At 46.6% G+C, this 25,586-nt stretch overlaps 1 protein-coding gene across 1 annotated transcript in view; it reads right to left on the bottom strand.

Annotated features, from left to right (window-relative positions):
- LOC144947155 (FERM domain-containing protein 4A-like) overlaps positions 1–25,586 on the bottom strand; it is a 289,753-nt gene that overhangs the window by 66,341 nt on the left and 197,826 nt on the right. The window contains exons 10-11 of the mRNA XM_078876349.1: positions 21,859–21,916; positions 21,252–21,338 (exon numbers count right to left, since the gene is read on the bottom strand). Coding sequence (XP_078732475.1) covers positions 21,252–21,338; positions 21,859–21,916 — 145 coding nt within the window. The remainder of the gene's footprint in view (positions 1–21,251; positions 21,339–21,858; positions 21,917–25,586) is intronic.

Genomic DNA, 25,586 nt, shown 5'->3' on the forward strand with positions numbered 1-25,586 from the left:
ACACTACACACACAGTACACACACAGTACACACTACATACACAGTACACACTACACATGCAGTACACATACAGTACACACACAGTACACACTACACACACAGTACACACTACATACACAATACACACGCAGTACACACTACACACACAGTACACACACAGTACACACAGTACACACAGTATACACTACATACACAATACACACGCAGTACACACTACACACACAGTACACACGCAGTACACACTACACACGCAGTACACATTACACACACAGTACACACACAGTACGCAGTACACACGCACTACACATTACACACACAGTACACACACAATACACACTACAGTACACACACATTAACCAATAGAAAACATACAGCTGTTTGCCGTGCTACAGTGGAAGTCAACAACTTTCCTACCAGCTGATTTAATTATAAGTATCAGATAAGCTTCGTGTTTAATTAAGACCCATATCTTCGAGAGAGAGGTAGAGTCTTTGTGCCGATAGCATCTGACAGTTCACCAGCATGGATTCAAGTTCGCCAGACTCTGCTGATGAAACGTTGAGTGTCTAAACCAGTGCAGCATTTGCTTGTACACTATTAGACCGCTTAAATTGTGCCACTCCCCAGAATAAGGCCGTGTAGTTGGCTAATGAATTGTGTTAGAGCAAAACCACTTTTATATTCAAGCGAAGAGACATACACACATGTCATCAACCACGTATCGATTTTGTATCGCCATTAAGCAGGGCCTTAGTAAAATACCGCATTGTACGCAGTAGACTCGGCTAAGAAGTCACCGCGGGTCAATGAATGGAACATCTGTTAAGAGGGCGAGACGACGGGCTGGTGTGGGTAACTTCGTCGGTACCACTACAACACGCGGGTGTCATGTCGTTGAGTGTTTACATTGCTGCCCGCAGATTATGCGCCTCGCCGCCGTGTTGAACCAGTTTCTACCCCCATCACCGACCGTTTCCCCCACCCCAACCCCTCGCGTGACGTGAGAAAAAGCACAAAACAGGAAACTTCTTAGTTGGAACTCTACACCACCCCCCCCCCAATGCATCGTCACCACCATCACGAACACGACCCTCACCATTTTGACAGAGAGAGAGAGAGAACAAAAAAATGGAAAAACCCAGAGGCGCAATATTAATAGCACTCGAGCTGACCGGCCAATTGTGATGTTGGCCTGAATCACCCAGAAAGTCCATCGTCCCTGCTGACAAGTCAACATTTTCACGTCTCTCCATCGAGGGATTTTTCTAACCCGCAGATTGTAGACACGAATTCGTCGGCGACGCTTCCGTCGCTGCTGTTGCGTTGGCAGTGGTGCACAAGCACAAGTAACTAAAAATTAACCCGTAAAAACAAAGTTTTTCACTATAAATCCTTTATATGCGTGGCATCGGTTTTATTTTATTCTTCATTTCTGTTTTTCTTGAGTAAGAGTTTCATTTTTATCACATTGGTATTTTAAATTAAATATGAAAAAAAAAATCTTAAAAAGTGGAAAATTTAGGAAAATTTTTGTTCACGAAAATTAATTGTCACGCACGAGTCTGTGTGCAAAATGTCAGCTCGATTGGATCACGGGAAGTGGGTTAACAAACGACCGAAAGATTTGCACGGTCGTAAGCACGCAAGCAAGCAAGCAAGTGAACTTAATATGAAGGATTTACAAATGAAATCAACTCAACACATTGGTCAACAATAACACTGCAGCCGTGGATATTTATCTGGGTTCCTCCTCTGGTTTTCCCCTCCCCATTTAGAAACATGCGTTCATAGTGTTCGGCTGCTGTAAATTTCCACGTGATGAGCCACTTCGTTGATCCTATGATTCGTGATAGCCAGATAGCTTCTGAAAAAGAGTTGTATAGTTCAGTGGGCCTTACCTGGTAAAAAAGAAAAGTTTAGCTTTCTCTCAAGGGCAATTGGCCCTTTTTCACGAAACATATAGATGGGCAGAAAGGAAAGTCGCATTACGTCTCTGACATCTGTGAAGAAGAGTCATTGCTCGAAACATCGTCGAGCATATAAACTAAACCATTTATTTTTATTTTATCGGGTAAGGCCCACTGAGCTATTTCACTCTTTTTAAAGAAGCGACCTGGCCACAAATGATAGCTCAACGAAGTGGCTTATCATGTGGAATTCATAGCAGCAAAATACTCGAAAGACATGTTTCTAAATGGGGAGGGGAAAACCGGAGGACCCGGAGAAAAATCCACGCAACCACGGGGAGAACATGAAAAATCCAACAACGCAGACGTCAGGGTCAGGATCGAACCCATCACCTCCTATATATACCAGGCGAGGTCGTCAACATCTCGCCACTGTGGCGCTATGATACTATATTTTACTGGTAGGAACCTCCTGGTTACACCAGCCCACAGAGGATTATTGTGTCCGTCCGTCGTGCAGGGAGGGGCCGGGTGGGGAGGGTGGGGCTGGGTGGGGGGTGGGAGGGGTGGGGCTAAGTGGGGGGTGGGAGGGGTGGGGCTGGGTGGGGGGTGGGAGGGGTGGGGCTGGGTGGGGGGTGGGAGGGGTGGGGCTGGGTGGGGGGTGGGAGGGGTGGGGCTGGGTGGGGAGGGGCTGGGTGGGGAGGGTGGGGCTGGGTGGGGAGGGGCTGGTCACCCCGTGGTGCCCTTATAAAACTCAACGTTTAACCTACTCACGCCGGCTTATGCCCGCCCTCACAGCCGGCCATATTTGCGGAATACACCACGCCGCCGTTGACCCTGGCCATTGACCGAGCAACCCAACGTTCCTACCAGCTCCCTCCGCAGGAATGTGTTTTTTTAAGGGCACAGTGTTATTGACAAACGTGTTGAGGTTTTAAACGCAAGGTGCACTGCATCATCTAAACGCGTAGAGAAACAGTTCCAGAAAGACGGCATTTGAACCCAGTGCGTAGCACTGCAACACAAGACAGAGAGCTCGTATTTTGACTTCGTCCATTTGACTAGAGTTGCCGCTGGAACTACCACCAAAGGAAGGCCACGCGCCACTGTCTGATGGAGATTAATAATTAACACAGCTTACAGTCGGACGTTCAAGCTCAAAAAAATGTGGGACAGCAGTGTCGTGTTCAAGGAATCCCATTCTGGAGGTTGTAGCGGCGACATTTTTTTTTAATAAGGTAACTTTAAACCTAATAGCACAAAAAACGCAACGGACGGTTCCTTTTACAAAAAAAAAGCGTCTTAGAATCTCGCAAAACTCCGCAGTGCCCTCGTGTAGTGGACAAACATTTCTGAAGTCATAGTTTAGATACACGGGTCGGCGGGGCGAAGTGTGCCAACAACCATGACACCACCGCTCCCCAACGCATACCTACACGTGCACGTACGTGCTTGCACAGAGCTTGCACGCACCTCCCACTCCTGCACGCTAGATTTAGCACAAAGGCATCACTGCCAACATGAATCAATGCAATCCGAGAACCACTCTATATGTAATAAAAAAACTACAAGCCTGCTTCATGCAGCCTGCAGATCCACTTTTGCTTCATCTGCTGCATTGGAGAGGTAAGCAAGAATATATTGCGGCTCTTCCAAAGCAGGCGTTTTTCGACAAACACGCAAAATTAGGCGACAAGAAACGGGGCAGTTACACCCCCGTACATCTGACACACAAGTCCGTGGTGGGTTGGGGGGAAGTGGTTATCGAGCACCTATTCAGATTCTCCCCGTACATCTGACACAAGTCCGTGGGTGGGTTGGGTGAAGTGGTTAGCGAGCACCTATTCAGATTCTCCCCGTACATCTGATACAAGTCCATGGTGGGTTGGGGGGGAAGTGGTTAGCGAGCACCTATTCAGATTCTCCCCGTACATCTGATACAAGTTCGTGGTGGGTTGGGGGGGAGTGGTTAGCGAGCACCTATTCAGATTCTCCCCGTACATCTGATACAAGTTCGTGGTGGGTTGGGGGGGGAGTGGTTAGCGAGCACCTATTCAGATTCTCCCCGTACATCTGACACAAGTCCGTGGTGGGTTGGGGGAAGTGGTTATCGAGCACCTATTCAGATTCTCCCCGTACATCTGACACACAAGTCCGTGGTGGGTTGGGGGAAGTGGTTATCGAGCACCTATTCAGATTCTCCCCGTACATCTGATACAAGTTCGTGGTGGGTTGGGGGGGGAGTGGTTAGCGAGCACCTATTCAGATTCTCCCCGTACATCTGATACAAGTTCGTGGTGGGTTGGGGGGGGAGTGGTTAGCGAGCACCTATTCAGATTCTCCCCGTACATCTGATACAAGTCCGTGGTGGTTTGGGAGGAGTGGTTAGCGAGCATCTATTCAGATTCTCCCCGTACATCTGACACAAGTCCGTGGTGGGTTGGGGGGGAGTGGTTAGCGAGCGCCTATTAAAGTCTGCGAGGCGCAGGAGGGAGTCAAACGCGATTCTAACGGTCGAGATCGCAGGTATGGGAAGTATCACTGATTTGTTTCAGTGTACGTTGTCAGCGATCGTGGTCTTCATTTAGCTCCGTCCATGATATTACTCAATAACGTTGCAGATTGATGATGGGTTGAGTTAATATAGAGCAGCGTTTTATCTTTGTAGAACCATCAAATTGTAAAAAGTTAAAACAAACTACTTATTATTGATGTTTGTACTATTGTTATCTTACCAGGTAAGTTCCACTGAGTTATATTGCTCTTTTTCAGAAACAACCTGGCCACAAATGATAGCTCAACGAAGTGGCTTATCGCATGGACATTTGAAGCGGCCAAAAGCTCTAAAGGCGTGGCACTAAAAGTGGAGGGAAAAACCGGAAGATCCGGAGAAAAATCCACGCGACCACTGGGAGAAAATACAAACTACAAATTTACAGGCGTCAGGGTCGGTCTCGATCGATCCCACGACCTCCTTGTATACCAGGTGAGGGAGTTAACATCTCGCCACCGTGGCGCCCTGAAGCAAACTCTCATACGTTCTTCTAGATTTGAAGCTTTCGTGACTGCAAGGATTCCACCTGAAGACGGAAGCTTGTGTTGCCTCCAAAACGTCGTGATTTTTATTTTATTTTTATTTTACTTTTATTAATTTAAATTTTTTACCTACGTGACTTTACCGAAAAAACCTAAGAATATGAATCTCTTACGTTCTACAGATTGGCAAAAAAAACAATCGCACGGTGCTTTTACAAATTGCAGCAAATTCACACTGGCGTACTCTTTGGTTCTTTCGGTAAAGTCACGTAGGTATAAAATAAAATACATCACGACGTTTCGATTGCAACACAAGCAATCATCATCAGGTGGGAAAGCATGGTCTGCTGCTGAGGCAGACGACCTAAATATAAACTGCCACAATTATGGGCCATTGAGACCTATAAAAATAAAAAAACGCGTGGGGGTGTCTGGGTCGGAATCAGAATCTTTATTTAGACTCGCGGAATCAGATGAGCTATGAAGCTCTTATCCCACACACGCCTAGCAGGAACGCATGAAGTCACTCGCGAATATTCATATTCTTGTGTTTTTTTCGGTAAAGTCACGTAGGTAAAAAAATTAAATTTAAATTAATATTTAATTACTTGATACAGCAAGCGTGCTGTGACGGTTCCACCTGAAGACGGAAGCTTGTGTTGCCTCCGAAACGTCGTGATTTTTATTTTATTTTTAATTTTTATTAATTTTAATTTTTTACCTACGTGACTTTACCGAAAAAACCCACGAATATGAATCCTTGCAGTCACGAAAGCTTCAAATCTAGAATCACTCGCGAAATGTTGGCGTACAAAGCCGAGAGACCGTCTGTCCTCTCGATGACACATACGCCCTCTCTCGCAAGAGCTGATGACCGCAACAATAACAGTAATAGTATCTATAGACAGGGGCGGGGGCGGAGGCTAAAATAACGCCACGACACTCAATTTTTGTGCGCGTATTCGATGCAGCCGTTGTTCCCAAGCTATAAGTTGTTCCCGAGTGATTCATTCAACCGCGTGCGGCAACGCCCACACACAACATCGAGCGACCGCCCCACCCGAGATACAACGCAATCCTCGTGGGCGCGTTTGCCGCGTCCATTAGGCGAGCCAAAAAAACATTCCACTGCGCTGACAAGCAAGCCACACACGCCCACCGTTCCCCCCCTCCTCGCATTCGTAAGCCTAAGGAATCTACACGCGGGTGCGTCTGGTCGATTACGACGAAAGGTTTAGGACGAGATTCGGCAGCTTTGACCGCTCATAACGAGCGCAGCGCGGCTATTATATCCGACAGACCTGTTCTCCACCTGAGGACGGCTGCTTGCATTGTGGCCGAAACGTCGTGAGAATTATTTTATTATGTTTTATGTTTATTATTTTATTATTTCCCTTCTACGTGACTTTACCGAAAGAACCAAGAACATGAATCACTGCAGTCACGAAAGCTTTAAATCGAAATTTAATGGTGGGAATTTCACATTAAGGGGGCAGGGGCCAGGTTCACTAACCGACTAATCACTGGAGCTGTGGACTTTTAAATGATCTAGATTGAAAAAGAATTTCTTTAGAACTCTTTTTTTGCGTGTGTTTAGTTTGTTGTCCTTCCACCGCACCTCCTATGAAGCACGATTGGCTACGTATAGTGCAAAAAACACATTCCTGCGGAGGGAGCTGGTAGGAACGTTGGGTTGCTCGGTCAAAGGCCAGGGTCAACGGCGAATGGTGTATTCCGGAAATATGCCGGCTGTGAGGGCGGGCACAAGCCGGCGTGAGTAGGTTAAACGTTGAGTTTTATAAGGGAACCACGGGGTGACCAGCCCCTCCCCACCCAGCCCCACCCCTCCCACCCCCCACCCAGCCCCTCCCCACCCTCCCCACCCAGTCCCTCCCCACCCTCCCCTCCCCACCCAGCCCCATCCTCCCCACCCAGCCCCTCCCCACCCTCCCCACCCAGCCCCTCCCTCCAAACCCAGCCCCTCCCTGCACGACGGACGGACACAATAATCCCCATGAGGGCTGGTGTAACCAGGAAGTTCCTACCAGTATAAGTTCAACGTACACACACTACATTACTTATAGGAATTAATCCTTTGATATATTGCATCAAGGTCCTTAAGATCCTCTGATCTCGGACTACTCGGCACTCATAGGTCGAGATTGCACTCTTATGGTGGTCGGGCTTTTGTGAGCGTGCCACCAAAGCTATGGAACGCTTTGCCACTTGAAATCAGGCAATCAGAGTCTGTAGATGTATTTAAGTCCGCTTTGAAAACCCATCTCTTTAAACTGAGCCTTCCCTCTTTAGTTTGGTCGGTTGCCCTGATTTTGTTTTTGGTTACTGCTTTTCATGGATTGCGCATTGGGATCCTAGGATGGAATTCGCGTTATAAATTTGAATTATTATTAATACCACACTATACACTACACTATACACTGCACCACTATACTACATTGAAAACGAATTTCTTTACAACTGCCTTTTGTGTTTAGTTTGTTGTCTATCCCCCGCACAGCCGATTATCAAGGTCGGCTACGTGCGGTTATGGAAGAAGTTCAACATACGTACACTGTGGTAGGCAAGCCGCAAATATGGCCCTTTAAAAGCCACATCGTGAAGCCGGACAAACATCGTCTGCATCTTGTTCTCAAAACAGCCTGATTGCTCCTGCACACACATGTCCAACAACCTCATATTTCGCACGCGCACACACGTGCAACAAGCATGCGAGCATTATATTCGCGAAAAATGTACATCTAAACCTTTTCTCTCTCTTTATCCTTCACGTGTGCCGTATGTTATATAATGACGCGTGTTTTCGCCGCTGCACGGGTTATAAGCCAAATAGGTCAATGAGAGGTTGTGTTGAAGTGTCGGCGTCTTATCCGGATGGTCTGACAGCTGCTCACTTACGGCGAAGTAGACTACTGTAATCTTACGTAAGATCAGGCTGCGGATTAAAAAAAATAAAATATTTATATATGTAAAAAAAATGACAATCAATAAATTTGGTTTGGTAGGAAACTCCCTGAAATGTCTGGCTTATGCCACTGCTGGTGGAAGGTTCTTCACTATAAAAGTGATCAAGCAGTACGGTACTGTGATGAAAGGACCATTGCCCGAAAGATCACCTATTATACAGATAGTCCCCGAGTTACGATGGTCCGACTAACGATATTTCGATCTTACGATGGCGATAGCGATACGATAAAATTGCCATCAACAACCTAACATCGTTCAAGTTTGCAGACGACGGACAGAATCTTGGTGGGTACAGTACGATATGATACGTTACGATACGTTCAATGCATGTATGATACGTAGCTTTAGCGATTACATTTTTAAGGTTACCACAATACGATACGTTCAATGCATGATGTTAAAAGTTTTTATAGCAGCAGATAGGATTGTTTCCTGAAAAAACTTTCGATTAAATTGCAGTTCATATAGGTAGGCTAAGACTTTACCTTGTTTTTTAACTTTACATTTTACTGTGCAATACAGTATTGTAATTAATAAATACATACAGTATATAGTTTATACAGTACGGTCCTGTAAATTTCTCTGTTTTGCTAAATCATCACCATTCTGTAAGACTCCTGGGTAGGCTAGGCCATCTTCGACTTACGATATTTTCGACTTACGATGGGGTCGTCGTAACGCATCTCCATCGTAAGTAGAGGACTGCCTGTATATTTCCTTGTAAGGCTACGGTGTTATTGACGAACGCGTTGAGTTTGTGCTTTGCTATTTGTGCTTGTGGTGCATCACCGAATATATATTTTTTACAATGTTTTAGTGCGTCTACAAAAGAAGAAGAGTATTCATAATTCAAAACGACATTTTTCAAAAGTCAACGTATCTCTCTCCGCTGATCTTTCCGAAGCAACCATGGAAATTTCACAATCTCTTAGCGAAATGTCCACTCTATCCATAAGATGAGCACTGTTGGTGCTACATTAAGTTGTATCTATTTTTTTCGATTTAAAGCTTTCGTGACTGCAGGGATTCATCTTCTTGGTTCTTTCGGTAAAGTCACGTAGAAGGGAAATAAAAAAAAAAATAAAAATAAAACATATAAAATACAATTCTCACGACGTTTCAGTCACAGCTGTCTTTCCGACAGACCTGTTCTTCACCTGAGGACGGCTGCTTGCGTTGTGGCCGAAATGTCGTGAGAATTGTATTTTATTATGTTGTATTTTTATTATTGTATTATTTCCCTTCTACGTGACTTTACCGAAAGAACCAAGAAGATGTATCTATTTTATTCACCCTAGGGGCGGGGGGGGGTTGATGGGCTGACTGAGCTCTGACCAGGATGTGAACTCGCAACCTTCTCAATGCGAGCCAATCGCTCTCACCAGCAGTGCCACCTGCCTGGGTTAAACACGTAGTTGGAAAGCTAATTTTGTCCATTACATTAATACAAAATATTTATCGCAAATATCCCTATGACCAAATCACCTGAAAGCAGAGGTCGCAACCGGGTACCCGATACCCGTACCCTACCCGATACCCGGCTACCCGTACCTGGCCAGGTACGGGTACCCGTTTGCGACCCTGGTGCGGCCGGGTACGGGTAGGCCGTGAGTCACTGGTGAGTCACCGTCTGTCACTCATTTCGGGTAGGGTACGGGTACGGATAGGGAACGGGTACCCGTACCCAGCCGGGTACGGGTACCCATTTGCGACACTGGTGCGGCCGGGTACGGGTAAGGAATCAAAACCTGTTTGCGACCTCTGCCTGAAAAACACCCACACTCGTCAGCCCTCCGACGATAAACAGGACTGCGCCTGGACATTGCTTGGATGGGCAATTATCAGGCAAAAAAGAGGCATAGGAAGGCAGGCTTTTCAGGCAGTAGGTAGCAAAGTAGAGCAACATGCATCGTTGTACTCGTGCTGAACACAATGTGGTGAAGAACTGGGGTCATTAACCCTTCCCCGTACGTGTACGTCATCGGAACGGAAACGGAAGGAAAGCTAAAATAAAACAGTTTAACACGTAAGCTTTCGCGACCAATATTATTCATAATCAACGTTTTTGGGTTTAGATCGCGTTATTTATAAATGTGTCGTAACCCTCCACCACCCGACACGGCCAATCAGTAAAAAATTGTAAATGTTGTGGTTCCACGCTTCAACACACCGGTGGGCTAAAGCAGTGAACTATTTGTCTTTTGTCAACGTGACACTTTTTTACTGATTGGCCGTGTCGGGTGGTGGATGGTTACGACACATTTATAAATAACGCGATCTAAACCCAAAAACGTTGATTATGAATAAAATAAAACAACTTTATCGGTACAGAGGCTCTCACAAGGCCATGCGGGAGGGCTTGTGGCACAGTTTGGCGTAGGCTGTCAATAGTGCGGTGGTGTCGCTAGAGTTTTCTGCGGTCAGTACAATGTCTTTAAAAACAATGGCGCTACTACGCCTCCCTAAATAAAATTAATGCCGAGCCACTAGCACGTTCCGAGATTCAGCGGCGAACGGGAGACCCACCCTGCAACTTGCAGTCGTCTTGGAACGGGAAAGGGTTAATACGGTGAGGGCCATCATCTAGCGGCGAATCGACAAATTGGCAGTAGGTGTACGTTGATTATAATCTACGTTGTGCTGTAGAATTATTTGATCTCGATTAACAGCAATCCCTACCATACCAAGGCACTCTTGACATCACCCGAACTATTGCACGAAGATTGGGTGTCCAGATAACTCTTGACGAGCATTGTGCGGCAGTGAGCGCTTCCTCTCGAGAGAATCCCATTCTAATTTCCCAGAATTTTCACCGCCCTGCCCCCCCACCACGGATTATCATTGAAAGAGAAACGGCAAAGTGCTTTCCGTTTCTCATTTCTCACTCTCGAAAAACTTTTCGACCGCCCCTTGTATACGTTTCAAGAGTCGCGGCGAGTGCTTCCGATGCCTCCGTGGGCAAGCGGCGATCGATGGGGCAGCCCGGCACACGCGAGGCGGCAGGAAGCCGCGTGTCCGGTGGCTGACGCAAACATTTTCTTGAATTTCGTCGTCGTCCCAATTTGACTCTCCGGCGTGCCACGGCGCACACGCTCTCCTCTCTCCGAACACGCGATTCCGAACCGCGAACTGCAGCCGTGCCATGGTACAGATTACGACGATGACGACGACTACGACGACAGTAACAAGAAATTCCAACACATTTGTCAATAACACTGTGGCCTCAAAAGTATTTTTTTTAAATTGATACTCTTAGGTTTTTTCGGTAAAGTAATGTAGGTAAACAATAAACAATAAAATAAATAATAAAAATAATAGAAATAAAATAAATCACGACTTTTCGGAGGCAACACAAGTCTCCGTCATCAGGTGGGACCGTCACAGCTAGATTTACTGTATCTTGATACAGTAAATCTAGCTGTGAATCCTTGCAGTCACGAAAGCTTCAAATTTTGAATTTTTATTTTATTTTACCAGATAAGGGGCCGTCCATTAAATACGCACTACAATGACAATAGTTTAAAGCGATTTGAAGCATGTTTTATTGGGGGGGAGGCAGAGCTTTGTGACGTCATTTGAGGGGGGGGGTCTGACTTTTTGTGACGCTTTGTGACGCCGTGTGACGAGGGGGGGGGGGTCAAAAATCGTCCAAAATCGCGTGACGTCATTTATGGACGTCCCCTAAGGCCCAATGAGCTATACAGCTCTATGCTCTTAGGTTTTTTCGGTATAGTCACGTAGGTAAAAAATTAAAATTAATAAAAGTAAAATAAAATAAAAATCACGACGTTTCGGAGGCAACACAAGCTGATTTTTATTTTATTTTACTTTTATTAATTTTAATTTTTTACCTACGTGACTATACCGAAAAAAATCTAAGAGTATGAATCCTTGCAGTCACGAAAGCTTCAAATCTAGAACTATACAGCTCTGTTTTACAAGTGACCTGGCCACAAGTGACCGCTCAACGAAGTGGCTCATCACGTGGGAACATTGTAGCAGCCAAATACCACGTGACCACGGGGAGAGAGAGACACACAAACTCCAAATGTAGAGCAGGTGTCAGGATCGGGATTGAGCCCAAACAGAAGTATAGAACACGCGACGTTTTGGGCAGTGGGCCTTCTTCATGGCACGTCACGTGCTATGAAAGGAGTCACCTATCATTTATATTTTTCTCGACGATTTGCGTGCCGCGTGGCTTAAGAGAGATTGCTACTAATGACGCAGCCAGACTAAACAAACATAATTTCCCAAAACAAAGTCGGGTCCACCTTGTAAACAAACCCTGGCAGCCTACTGCAGCTAATGTATTTTAAATGTATATTAAAAAAAATCATTTTGATTTCATCGCACAAACTACACAACACACATCCACCAGTTTAAGACATAAAGCACGCGTTATGTGTGGTCGTGTAGCATTAATGGTGACGAAATAAATGCATACGAATCCATTCCATGTCCCCCACACGCAAGGCACACACTGTTTATTTAATTGCCCATAACGCTCCATTTGTGTTTGTTCCATAATTGCCTTTCGTAGTCAACGGAAGCGTAGGGGGCCGCCCATAAATGGCGTCATGCGATTTTGGACGATTTCTGACCCCCCCCCCCTCGTGACACGGCGTCACAAAAAGTCAGACCCCCACCTCAAATATGACGTCACAAAGCTCTGCCCCCCCCAAAACCATATTTCCATTTTGAAAACAAAACATGCTTCAAATGGCTTTAAACTATTGTCATTGTAGTGCGTATTTAATGGGGCGCTGCACTCTGATGTTGTAGGAGTGTTGTTATAACAATTAGTGTTGTTATAACAATTATATACTTATTTAAAGTTGCGCATTTTGATGTGACGTCACATTTCTCACCCCCCCTTCGTCACACATCGTCACAAATGTCTGACCACCCCCCCCCCCCTAGGTGCGTGACGTTATTTATGGACGGCCCCTAGCCGCATCGTGTTTAAGGAGCCCAACGCTGTTGATTGAACACACATTGTTGAAGCAAGTGGGGAGAGAGAGAGAGAGCTTCTCTGTTTAAATAAACACCACGGGATAAGATTGCTGCCTTTCTTCATGGTCGTGTCAAACAGTTTTCATGGTCGTGTCAAACAACACCGTGGCACCAGCTCGAAAACCACACCATCGGGGATAGTGGAGAATATTGTTCTGGAAAGTCCATAGGCTGACCCGACATTATTGTTAGGCGGAGATAAAGAAAATGGCAAGCCTATGTACTGCATGCACAGCATTCAGTCTGCTTAACAAATTGATCCCTGAACAAATGGGTTTCTGAAAAGTGAGGTTACGGAAGAGGAAGCACAATTGTGGGAAACGCAAAAAAAAGCCTCGTGCCTGCCTCGGTGAGGGGCGATAACCGATACCAGCAAGGAATGTAAAACCTCCTTAAAAACCTTGAGCCGAACAGAACCTCATCCCCTTCAGCAAAGCGCAGTTCAAACAGCCCTTGCCCTCCCCTCTGCATTGGGAAGCTTGACCTGGTGGTACAGGACACAAGGCCTCGCTTGTATGTGTATGCATGCTGAACTTCTTTCACACCGTACGTAGCCGAACGGCGCTCGCTTCAAGCTTCATGGCGTCTCTTCAGCTGTGCATGAATAAACTTTGTGCCCGTGGCACGCGGCACGGGAAGGGAAGGAGGGGTAAAGGCTTCTTCTGCATGGAAATATAAGATGGACGTGAGAATGGGAAGTAGAGAAAGGACGGGAAATAAAGGGGAAAAGGAGTGGAACATGGTCAGGAGATATGAGGATGGGGATGGGGAGGGAGAGTCTACGTAAGGTGGTTAGACAGGCGAGGTCACTCGCCTTCTTTAGGTCTTCTCTAAACACTCGCCTGTTTCGCCTGGCCTACACTTCCCACGTATGACCAGTAGACTCTGGACTTTGTAGCATTTATATATCCTCACTTCGTGCGTTGGCGCACTGAGATCCCTAGATGGATTGCGCCTTATAAATGTAAATTATTATTACTACATAAGTGCCTTGATGCTGCTGCTGCACGGAGTGGCGTCTGTTTTCAAAGGGAGGGGCGGCGGTGAGAGTGGGAGGGACCCAGAGTGGGGATGGCCACACACACACACACAAGTCACGTGGTCTACGAGAGGCTTGAGATCATTTCGATGGGAGAGAGAGAGGTACAGATGAGTGGGGGTGGGATCCACGGTGGGGGTGGTCACACACTGGTCACGTGACGGATGAGAGAACCGAGCTGCTGTAGACATGGAGGCACGCTCACTATGCACAGAGGCCACATATACCATTGTTATTTCTGACGCGGTCGTCTGGCTTGACCACCTGGATGTGAAAATGTAGTCGTTGCTCTGCATTTACAGCAGCCGCCATATGACAAGAAGAAGATTTCTCACCGAGCCAGCAAATATGGACATGACAAGAAAATCCGGGGTCCTGTGTTAGGGAAACTGTGCCTCGAAAAAACCTGTACATATGGAGTTGGGGGGGATAACAACACTCGAACATGCACACAGGTGGGTTCGACAAAGCCCCCTACTTGCTGTAATGTCATATCCTGTCCAATCTTTATTGCCCAGCGGGTTTGAGAGTTTCACAACCCTCCGCGTGTGCGTCACCTAACAACCTTCGCAAGTGCTGGGTGGCGCGTGCGTGAACCGCAATGCACGGCCAGTGTTATGAAATGCAGTACAGGCTAACAATATAAATATGGGTCTCCGGTCTTCATTACAAAGTGAGGCAATGGATCCCCTGGATTTTTTCAATAAAGGACAGAAACGAATCGCAATGCGGACCTTGCATGGGCCAAGAGGCTTGTAGTTGTCCACCTCTGTTTCCATACACATTATGGACCTTACAGGATTCCATCACGCACGTATTTTTTGTTAATTCAGCCGTGGGAAATGAATGGCTAAAAGCCAACCTTGCTTGGGATTTGAACTCGCGTTGTTCTCACGGCCGCGAGCCGTGCTGCCTTCAAGTGGAGCTCCAGCTCCCGATGAACAGTGACTGCGGCTCGAATTCAAACGTCGGCTTCGTGCAAACTGAAGGTCCCGGGGCACGCAGAGCAGATCGTCGGACATCGCGCCCAAGCAACATCGTGGCAACCGCAAAATCCTACACGGGAGAGCCACGGTATTCCTTAAGCCATGTAATGTAAGCTGTGTGTTCGGACAGCCATTGTAAAGGTTTGTGGAGGGGGAGATGAATCATTAATGTCCTGGCTAATGACACAGAAGGACTAAGCAGTCTGCATTCATGAGTTTGCTGGGCACACATTGTGTTGCGGTGGCGAGATGTTAACTCCCTCGCCTGGTATACAGGAGGTTGTGGGATCGATCAAGACCGATCCTGACGCCTGTCAATTTGGAGTTTGAATGTTCTCCCCGTGGTAGCGTGGATTCTTCTCCGGATCCTCCATTTTGTTCCCTCCAAATCACGCGTCTAGAGTATTTTGCTTGCTATAAATTTCCACATGATAAGCCACTTCGATGGGCTATCTTGTTAATTGTGCTTGTGTGCAGCACTGCCAACGGCGGCTTTCCAGTCACCAAATAATTTGCTTGATGCGATAAATCGTCTACCCATCCATCCAGACGGTTTAATTAGACGTCACCGGGTTTTATATCCAAATGAGGGACTGCCTTAGCATCAAGGTATTATGAAGAGGCAGTGGAAATACCCTGTGGGGGTCCAAAAGACAAATGAATACAGAGTGCTCCTAAAATATGTACAACTCGGCACGGATGATGGATTGGCTAGGTGGCCGCAACGGCGATGTGGAATGTGCGCCAACGAAAATAAAATGACACGACCCGCATGGCAGAAGCCTGAGAAATATTACACGAGCGTGCGTGGCAAATGCTTCTTCCATTCATCACAACACGGTGCAGATGCAAATCGCAAAGTAACACATTCAGGGGATGTGAAGCTTAAAGCTATCAAGCACACCAAACCAGGTTAGCGGCACTGATATTTATCATATTTACAGGCCATTGCACATTTGCCCGAAAACTCATGAGGAGGACTTTCTGATCAAGTGCGAATAAGAATCTAAAACGAAACAATTTTTATTTTACAAGTTACTGAGCCATACAGCTCTGTTTTAGAAGCGAATTGGCCCTCACAAATGATAGCTCAACGAAGTCGCTCAACGTGTGGAAATTAATAGCAGTCAAATACTCTGAAGGCGTGTTGATTCTAAATGTGGAGGAAAAAAACGGAGGACCTGGAAAACATGCAGACTCCAAATATACAGGCGTCAGCGTCAGGGTCGAACCCACGATCTCTTGCATACCAGGTGAGGAAGTGAACATTTCGCCACCGCAGTGCGCCAACAGTTTGTCGGAATACCTAAAAGCTATAGGAATGTGTTCATATGATTAATAATGCTCTGAGGTGAGGCGAGACAGAAATGGTGAGGCTGTAGGGGGCACCGTGACGTTTTAATTATCTTTTGTCACACACGAGCACATTACGTTTGAGCGTGCCCTGTCGCTTCCGATAAAGAATAATTAGGCTGGACACCTCGGTCCCAGCCCGAGGCTGATCCTTCAGGGCAAGCGTCCTTTCTCCCGGTGGAATATTACGACTCCATTACAATTTGCGGCAAATTGAAAGGGGGGGGGGGGGGGGAGTCACCTGATATTGTGACCTACTCTTGCAGAGTTCACCGAGGGTTTTTGTCTGAAGCAATCTCTCAAATGGCATATTCAGCACAACAACAAGATGTAGCACGTTTTAACTCGCAGGTGAAGGGCTTGTTCACATATTACCCAGCTAACTGGAGGTGCGCGCGCACTTAGAAACATGCTAGATTTGAAGCTTTCGTGACTGCAAGGATTAATATTCTTAGGTTTTTTCGGTAAAGTCACGTTGGTAAAAAATTTAAATTCATTAAAGTAAAATAAAAGTAACATTATTTTTATTTTACTTTAATTAATTTTAATTTTTTACCTACGTGATTTTACCGAAAAAACCTAAGAATTAGAAACATGCGTTTAGATTGTTTGGCTGCTATACATTTCCACGTGATGAGCCACTTCGTTGAGCTGTCATTTGTGGCCAGGTCGCTTCTAAAAAATAAGCTAACAGCTCAGTGGGTCCCCTACCTTGTAAGATAAACATATTTTTTCGTGTGATTTGCTTACGTTTCTTATACTTTGCACTCCCATTGTTTTTTTGAAACCGTTTGTTGTCGTAACGTTCTGAGCCGCCCCTACGGGACATCTACGAAAAAGAGCTTCATAGCTCATCGGATTCCTCCACAAATAAAAATAAATATTCTGATCGATTTGGAATTTGGTGTCAAATGATGACTCGGCAGGGGGGAGCGAGCGGCGTTGACTCAGCCCATCATTCCTCTGGAGTTGCTAAAATAAGTACCGCTTTTGAAGGGAAGCTGTTCCCGTGGACAGACTTGCCCCTGCCATATGACAATGGAATTTCCACCGCCTGGCTCCGCGCTGCATACGAGAAATAGACGAACGCTGCGTCAATGCTTATTTGAAGCAGGAAATCACTGGGGCTTGACTTTGAACGAGATGAAAGTCAACGTGACATTAGCCTGCATTAAATGCGCAGCCTGCTAAGAGCTAGGGCACTTTGATATTTTACCCCCCTCTGAGAGAGCAATGCTACCACCCTACCAATGTGGCTTGCGCCCCCCCTTATAATCGATGTTTATGCTTTCAGATATAGGAGCCCACTTATTCTTGAGGATTAGCCGTCTAGGCCGAGTTTGGCCAGAGCAGAGATTTTTTCCCCCCATAATGATCTCAAGTGTAATTTTGGCCAGGACATCCAGTATGGACGACATCGTACTCGTTTGACAAATGCAGCACTGCAGCATACCCAGCATCCGCAGAGTCGACGGTTTTGGTTTAATAATAAATAAAATACATCTCATCTCTCGGGGCTTTATTTTCTCACTCGAAATTTGACGCCAACGTCACGCGCGCGCGCGCGCCCCACGTAATTTGCCATCGCAGACCGTGTGCGCGTCCTTACCCGAAGACACTTTATCTTAAGGATACGGAAGCGATATTCAAGTGCCCTCCTTAAGGACGTCTGATATAAACCCTAAGCGCTATTCACACGTTGTTGCACACCGCCACCAAAACACACAAGACCCCCCCGTATAGCCTTAACAGACTGTTGGGGCAAGTGCTGTTAGCGAGTAGCACCTATGAAGGCCGGAACAACACACGACAACAGTGGTGTGGACATCATCATGCCCGGCCATCTTTGTCTCCCCCAGTGGCGTTGCTTGCACATCGCACTCATTTGAGGCCGAGTCAACCTAGGAGAGCTCCGGGACTGGCCCAGATATTCGTCACGGATGTTGGCCATGAGCGGGAATTGAACTGGGGTTGCGGGGCTTGCAGTACTGCGCGCTAAACGCTACACTACCGCTCCCTGCATCATCATCACCATCACTCCCACCACCACCACCACCATGTACACTGTTTCAGCTCGCGGCCACTACCAGTGACGAATATTTCAACCGGTCCTGGCCCTCCCCTAGGTCGACTCAGCCTCAAATGAGTACCTGGTGCGGTGTGTCAACATCGCCACAAGAAAGAAAAAGGCGGCCGGGCGTGGTGTTGCCCACTCACCATCTCGTGTGCCGTGTCGGCCTTCACAGGTGTTCCTCGCCAACAGCACTTGCCTCAGCAGTCTGTCAAAGGCTATCCGGGGGAACTTTGTCTCTTATTTATATGTAAGCGTTCCAGTGACCTCTGTGGCCAACGCGGGTGCGATTGCATCATCACAATTAATTCAATCGCTCGGTGGGGGGGGAGCGGTGAATTGTTTCAATCGTGTGACGTAAACAATATGACTTCACGCCTCTAGCAAACCTGTCGAATATAGTCAAGGACACGCGTGGTTTGTTTTACACCGGTTCTCAAAAGTGTGTTCGTATCAATGTCAAATTATAGATCATTAACCCTTTCCCGTTCCGACGACGTTACACGTACGTCATAATAAAACAACTTGACGTCTTCCGACCTGAAGATGCACTGAGGCGCCCGCAAGGCCACGTGGGAGGTCGTGTGGTGGCACAGTTTTGGCACCAGCCATCGTAGCGTTGCGGTGGTTGTGTCGCTACGGTTCTCTGCGGTGAGTAACAATGTCCCTAAAAACAAATCAACGCTGAACCGCTCGCACGTCCCGCGATTCACCCACCCTGCAACTTGCAGACGTCTCAGAACGGGAAAGGGTTAATCACGTCATTTTTAACTGCCCTCCGAAGCAATTTAATCACGTTGGTGACGACCGTTGTCTTGTTAAGAGATCGACCCCCTGCCACAAGAACGTGGAATTTCCACCACGAGCTCAGGAATGCCGGTGGGAGACGTGCGCCGTCCAACAACTCTTGACGTACGCATGTTGCCGAACTTTTTTCGCACCGTACGTAGCCGAGCGTGGTTAATCAACGTGCGGCTGGTCGAGAAACAGTTCCTAATTGGCGTCGCCTGCGGCGAACGCACTCATCTCTGACGCGAGGCAATTTGTCACCAACACTGGCACACGTGGCGCTACCGCAGCCAAACGAAAACACAGAACTTGACCGACCCACTTCAAGACAATGTGCAGCGGCCTCGTTAGGATGATTATGTCTTGGGATACAGTTGTGTATAATCGGGGGGGGGGGGGGGGGTAAGTTGGCTATATTTAGTCTCGTCTCAGCCATTACTCCACCCACCTCCATTCTTAACGGTGAATGCGCCGTGATTGCTCGTTCAGAGGATCTTGCTAAATTGCAATTGCGATGGCGAAAAAAACTCAACTCGTGGTGGAAAAGATTACAGGTCGGACAACGCGCTGTCGGCGCATTGCACGTGACCATTGGAGAAGCGGCATGAACAACGGACACATTTAGTTCGGGAATAAGAAAGTGAATGAGAGAGAGTGAATGAGAGAGAGAGTGAGGGAGAGAGTGAGCGAGAGAGTGAGCGAGAGGTGGGGGTTTACATAAAGCAAAGATATTATTTATAAAAAAAAAATTACGAAACGATGAACGAAGCAAAGTGCCAACTACACCGAGCATCTTTTTGTTTCCACTGATCGTAAAAAAAAAAAGAGTGAATGGCACTCGACTTGTTTAGCAAGATAAAACTGTTGAACTGTTTTTTTTATTTTGCCAGGAGAGGCTCACTGAGCTATGGAGCTCCTTTTCAGAAGTGACCTGGCTATCACAAATGATAGCTCAACGAAGTGGGCTTATCATCAAGTGGCAATACATAGAAGCCAAATACTCGAAAGGTATGTTGTTGACTCTAAATGTCGAGGGAAAAACTGGAGGACCCGTCGAAAAATCCACGCTACCACGGGGGGAGTGAGAGACACGCAGACTCCCTAATGTACAGCAGGCATCAGGGTCGAGATCGAATCCACGACCTCCTGTATACCAGGCGAGGTAGTTAACATCTCCTAGCCACCACGGGTCGCTCCACATCAGAAATTCAGATGGTGGGGGGCTTCTTCCTCACACATTCCCAGCATGGGCAATTGTGCTTCTCCCCCCCTCGCCTGAATCAAATAAACCCTCAATCAAATGAACCCCTTCCAAAGCAGCCGGCTCACGCTGTGTGGTTAGAGCAGAGAGTAGACAACCACGATAAGAAGAGACACTTTTTTCGTATTCGGTATTAAAAAAAACCTCAACATTTCAAAAGCCGCAATGCAACGTGAATACCAAATGGTGGTCCTCAATAAATAAATGTCACGAAGCGCTCCTTAAAAGAGCCACCGCACGCGGCCCCGGAGCCCGCAGGTTGCCGACCTCTGGGTTAGAGCAAGCGCCCCCGCCATCGCAAGGTCACGAAGTTCACGTCCCCCCGGGCGGATATCAACTCAGCCCGTCGTCCCATCAAAAGTGGGTCAAATAAGTAATGAATGCAGGGCTGCACCCTCAGGTCATTCAGACTGGTCACTTTTCAAATGTTACATTCTCAACATGTAATGTAACAAAGATAAAGATCCCCCATATAGCCTTAACAGACTGTAGGGGCAAGTGCTGTTAGCGAGCACCTATGAAGGCCGCAACGGTACACGAGGGGTGGGTGGCCAGCACCACGCCCGACCGCCTTTGTCTCCCCAGTGGCAATGTTTACACACAGCACCAGGTACTCATTTGAGGCTGAGTCGACCAAGGGGAGACCCGGGACCGGTTCAGATAATCGTCACTGGTGTTGGCCGTGAGCGGGAATCGAACCCCTGTCGCCGGGTTCATAGCGCAGCGCGCTAACCGCTACACTAATGTAACACACACACACACACACCCCTTTCTGATTTGAAAGAAAGAATGAATGGGCGGATTGTACCTTTCTTGGCTGAACTCTGTCTTGGTAGTCGTATTGAAAGATGCCTTTCCAACTCAGACCGAGCCACCATGGGATTCCCTGCTTGTCCTACACAGCAGATTCATGCACAAGGATAAAAGATCGCCCCATATAGCTTTAACCGACTATTGGGGCAAGTGCTGTTAGCGAGCACCTATTAAAGCCAGCATGTTACACAAGGTGCATGGGTGGCCAACACCACACCCATTGTCTCCCCAGTGGTAATGTTTACACACCACACCAGGTAAGGCCCACCAAACTATATCGCTCTTCTTCGGAAGCGCCCTGGCCACAAATGGTAGCTTAACGAAGTGGCTTATCACCACGTGGACATTTATAGCATCCAAATACTCTAAACGTGTGATGTCGATTTCAAATGTGGAGGGAAAAACCGGAGGACCCGGAGAAAAAAATCCATGCGACCACTGGGAGAGACATGCAAACTCCAAATATACAGGTGTCAGGTTCGGGATTGAACCCACGACCTTCTGCATACCAGGCGAGGGAGATAACATTTAGCCACTGCGGATGTGTGCCGATGAGACTAAACACATGACATTTGAACGACTGAAATAACAAAGTGACTCACTTTTACATTGTAGTAGTGAATTCCGTAGGTTGGAAGAGCTTCGATAATGCTCATATAACTGCAGCCAACAGATACAAATCAGAGAATATCATTAGCGAAGATAAAAAAGAAAAGAAATCTTTTATTTTTTGTGAAAGTATAACATGCTGTGCTTGCAAGATCTGACATTACAGCCGGACAGACAAATACACGGACAAAGATCCCCCGTGTAGTCTTAACAGACTGTTGGGGCAAGTGCTGTGGGCAAAGCACCTCACGAACAGCCACACACACACACACGCGCACGCACGCGCACGGCAGTAGAGACAATGCGGCACAACGGGCCATTCCAATCTGTTGACAGGCTGGTGTTGCGCGAGGTTGTCCAAGAAACACTGGGCACGTTTGGCACATTCCGTTCGGCTCGCTCGATGGGGTCTGTTTCGCGCGCACGGTCTCCAACAGGGACCGCGGGAGGACCGGGCTGCCGCTCTGCTGGTCACCACCACCACCACCGCCACCACCACCACAACCACCACCACAACCACCACCGCCACCGCCGCCGCTGCCGCCGCCGCCGCCGCCGCCACCGCCACCGCCACAACCATCGCCGCCGCCGCCGCCGCCACCGCCACCGCCACCACCACCACCACCGCCGGCGGGGCAGGCGGCGCTCCCCACATTCACTCATCGCGCACGGTCTCGGCGAAGGACCGTTGCGCCAAACGCGTGAACTCTTGCGGACAGCGTTCGCATCGGCCCGCTCTTTGCTGCCATGCACCGGCGTGTCTCGAGTGATTTGTTCGAGCCACGGATCACGAGGGGGGGTGGGGGGGGGTGTGACCATGGGTACGCGGCGCTCTTCCTTCGAGAGTCGCGGTCCACTCCGAACGTCGACCACCAAACGAAGTGCGAAATTTTGCTGCAGGAGTTTGCGCATCGAGACAGGGCGCCGTGAACCATAAAGTGACACCAGAGCCATCTACCCCTTGAACTCAGGTCTCGACTGCGAGGAGACCGGTCGCAGATACAACGGTGACATTTATGACGAAGTCGAACCAGCGGAAGCCCAAGAAGGCATCGCATGTGCAAGGACTGGCAGCTGGTCCAAATCAGTTTGAAGCAAGGCTGTAGCCATGGAGTCAACATTGGGGGGGGCCAAATCTTCTAGGGTGTCTGGGGGTCCCAACCCAGAAAAATATCTACATTTGAAAACTAATTTCCTGCTTAAAATATTAAAAAATGCACTAACACATATATTTTTTACAATAATGTCTACTAGTGTATTGTATTATATTTCTGTTTATACTTTTTTTACCATTTCTTGTTTCATTGTATGTAATGGCAGAGATGAGGGATTAATAAAGTACAACCATAACCACAATCATATCAACACAAATCTATGCATTGATTTATATGAAGACGAGTCCAAATATTGTGGCCAAGGTTTAGCAAATTTTTGTTTTTATTTACATAGCATAGCAAATTTTTTTTTCATAGCAATATATTGGGGGGGACATTTTGAGCATATTTGAATATTGGGGGGGGATATGCCCCCCCAAATATATATTATAATTACGGCCTTGGTTTAACGATACCGCTCCTGATGTTATCTTCCTTGCCTGATATACAGGAGGTCGGGGGTTCGATCCCGAACCTGACGCCTATATATTTGGAGTTTGCATGTTCTACCCGTGGTTGCGTGGATTTTTTCTCCGGGTCCTCCAGTTTTTCACGGCTGGCTTTGATCGTGAGCGGTATCAATAGATGGGACTCACCGCTCGCTTTGATTGGGAGCAGTATCGATAGCTCGAACTGTAGCAAATTGCTTTGGCATCAGAATCTTCATTTCAGAATCAAAATTTGTATTCACACTGGAGGAATCTGATGAGCAAAAAGCTCTTCTTCACGGATGTCCAGCAGACACGTATTACCGAAGCAAGCTTGCGAAAACGTGTTTCAATGTTAATTTCGTATTTGAATTTCAGTGTGAGTTTCAATGTGAATTTAAATGTGTTTCAATGTAAATTTCAGTGTGAGTTTGAATGTGAATTTAAATGTGTTTCGATGTGAATTTCAACGTGAATTTCAGTGTGAATTTCAATGTGAATTTTAATGTGTTTCAATGTGAATTTAAATGTGATTTTCAGTGCGAGTTTCAATGTGAATTTACATGAGTTTCAATGTGAATTTCAGTGTGAGTTTAAATGTGAATTTCAATGTGAATTTAAATATGTTTCAACGTGAATTTCAATGTGAATTTAAATGTGTTTCAATGTGAATTTCAATGTGAATTGTAGTGTGAGTTTCAATGTGAATTTCAATGTGAATTTCAGTGTGAGTTTCAATGTGAATTTAAATGTGTTTCAATGTGAATTTCAGTGTGAGCTTCAATGTGAATTTCAATGTAAATTTAAATGTGAATTTCAGTGTGAATTTCAATGTGAATTTCAGTGTGAGTTTCAATGTGAATTTAAATGTTTCAATGTGAATTTCGCAAGCTGCGACGATTGTACAGCCGCCGAAAGCGTGCTCGCTTGCGCCAATTAATTTTCATCAGCCCTCCGAAATGGATGGCGAATGACTTTTTGCGCCTTTGCAGAAGAAGAAGTCTTTGAGCCGCGCTCTGCACTGCTCTGTGTAATCTGGCCCGCAAGCAATAAACCTCAGCGACCTTTTGTCTCAGACTGTCATCATCATGTCCCCTTCGTGATGAGGTCATCAATGTTACTCCCCTAATTAGATTTTCTGTTCTTTATCTAATTCTTTTCCTCCTTAATTGGCATCCTGTGTCTTTTTAGTTTTTGAAGTTATTTACATTGACAAAACCCCGTGGAAATAATCCTGGCATACTAACTTTATGCGCGAAGCATTCCAATTACCTGAACAGAGATCATTTTTGAGGAATAGAGCTCGAAAATTTAACAGGCCTAACACCCAAAGATGGTCTCTTATGACAAAACAAATAATATTGTTACTTTGGTTCTTTCGGTAAAGTCACGTAGGTAGAAATAAAAAATAAAATAAATGTATGGGTAATGTCTTCTTCTTCTCGTTAAACCGGCCACCATCCGCCATAGGCAAGTCGTAAGGTGTCAATTCGTTACTAATTCAGCACACCGGTGCGCTAGGGAGTAAACCCACAACATTTGGTCGCGCGTTTAACGACACATTTATATTTACGCAATCTAACCCGAAACACCTTTATTATGGATAATATTGGTCACGAAAGCCAACGTGTTAAATCAATCTTATACTTGTTTAAGTATTCATATACAGGCTGGTCCAGATGTCTTAAAACACCCCCCCCCCCCGCCATTTAATTCTCCAAAACGTAATATTTTTTGTAAGTAAGGAATATTTAAAACAGAAATAAATATGCACGGGGGAGGGGGGAAATAGGGGTCAATCAATTTAACACGTAGGCTTTCGCGACCAATGTTTTCCATAAGAAGTTTGTGGGTTCGATCGCGTAACTGTAAATGTTCCGTAAAACCCGCCACCACCCAACGCAAGTGACGACATCACATTTGATCCTCATGGCGGTACACCGGGGTACCAAATAATACAAAATATCCGAGGCAATTAAATATTTTATTTCTGGGACACTATTATCACAAAGGGGTGTACTTAACTCCGCGACTGGGGTACCAATCAATCCGCAATCAGTGCTACTCCGATGTCGAAACGCCAAACATCCGTTATCGAAAAATTATACTTTGATTGACTAGATGAGTCGAATGACTAAA

Source organism: Lampetra fluviatilis, chromosome 44 (assembly GCF_964198595.1).
Source record: "Lampetra fluviatilis chromosome 44, kcLamFluv1.1, whole genome shotgun sequence".
In the NCBI taxonomy this organism is placed as follows: Eukaryota; Metazoa; Chordata; class Hyperoartia; order Petromyzontiformes; family Petromyzontidae; genus Lampetra; species Lampetra fluviatilis.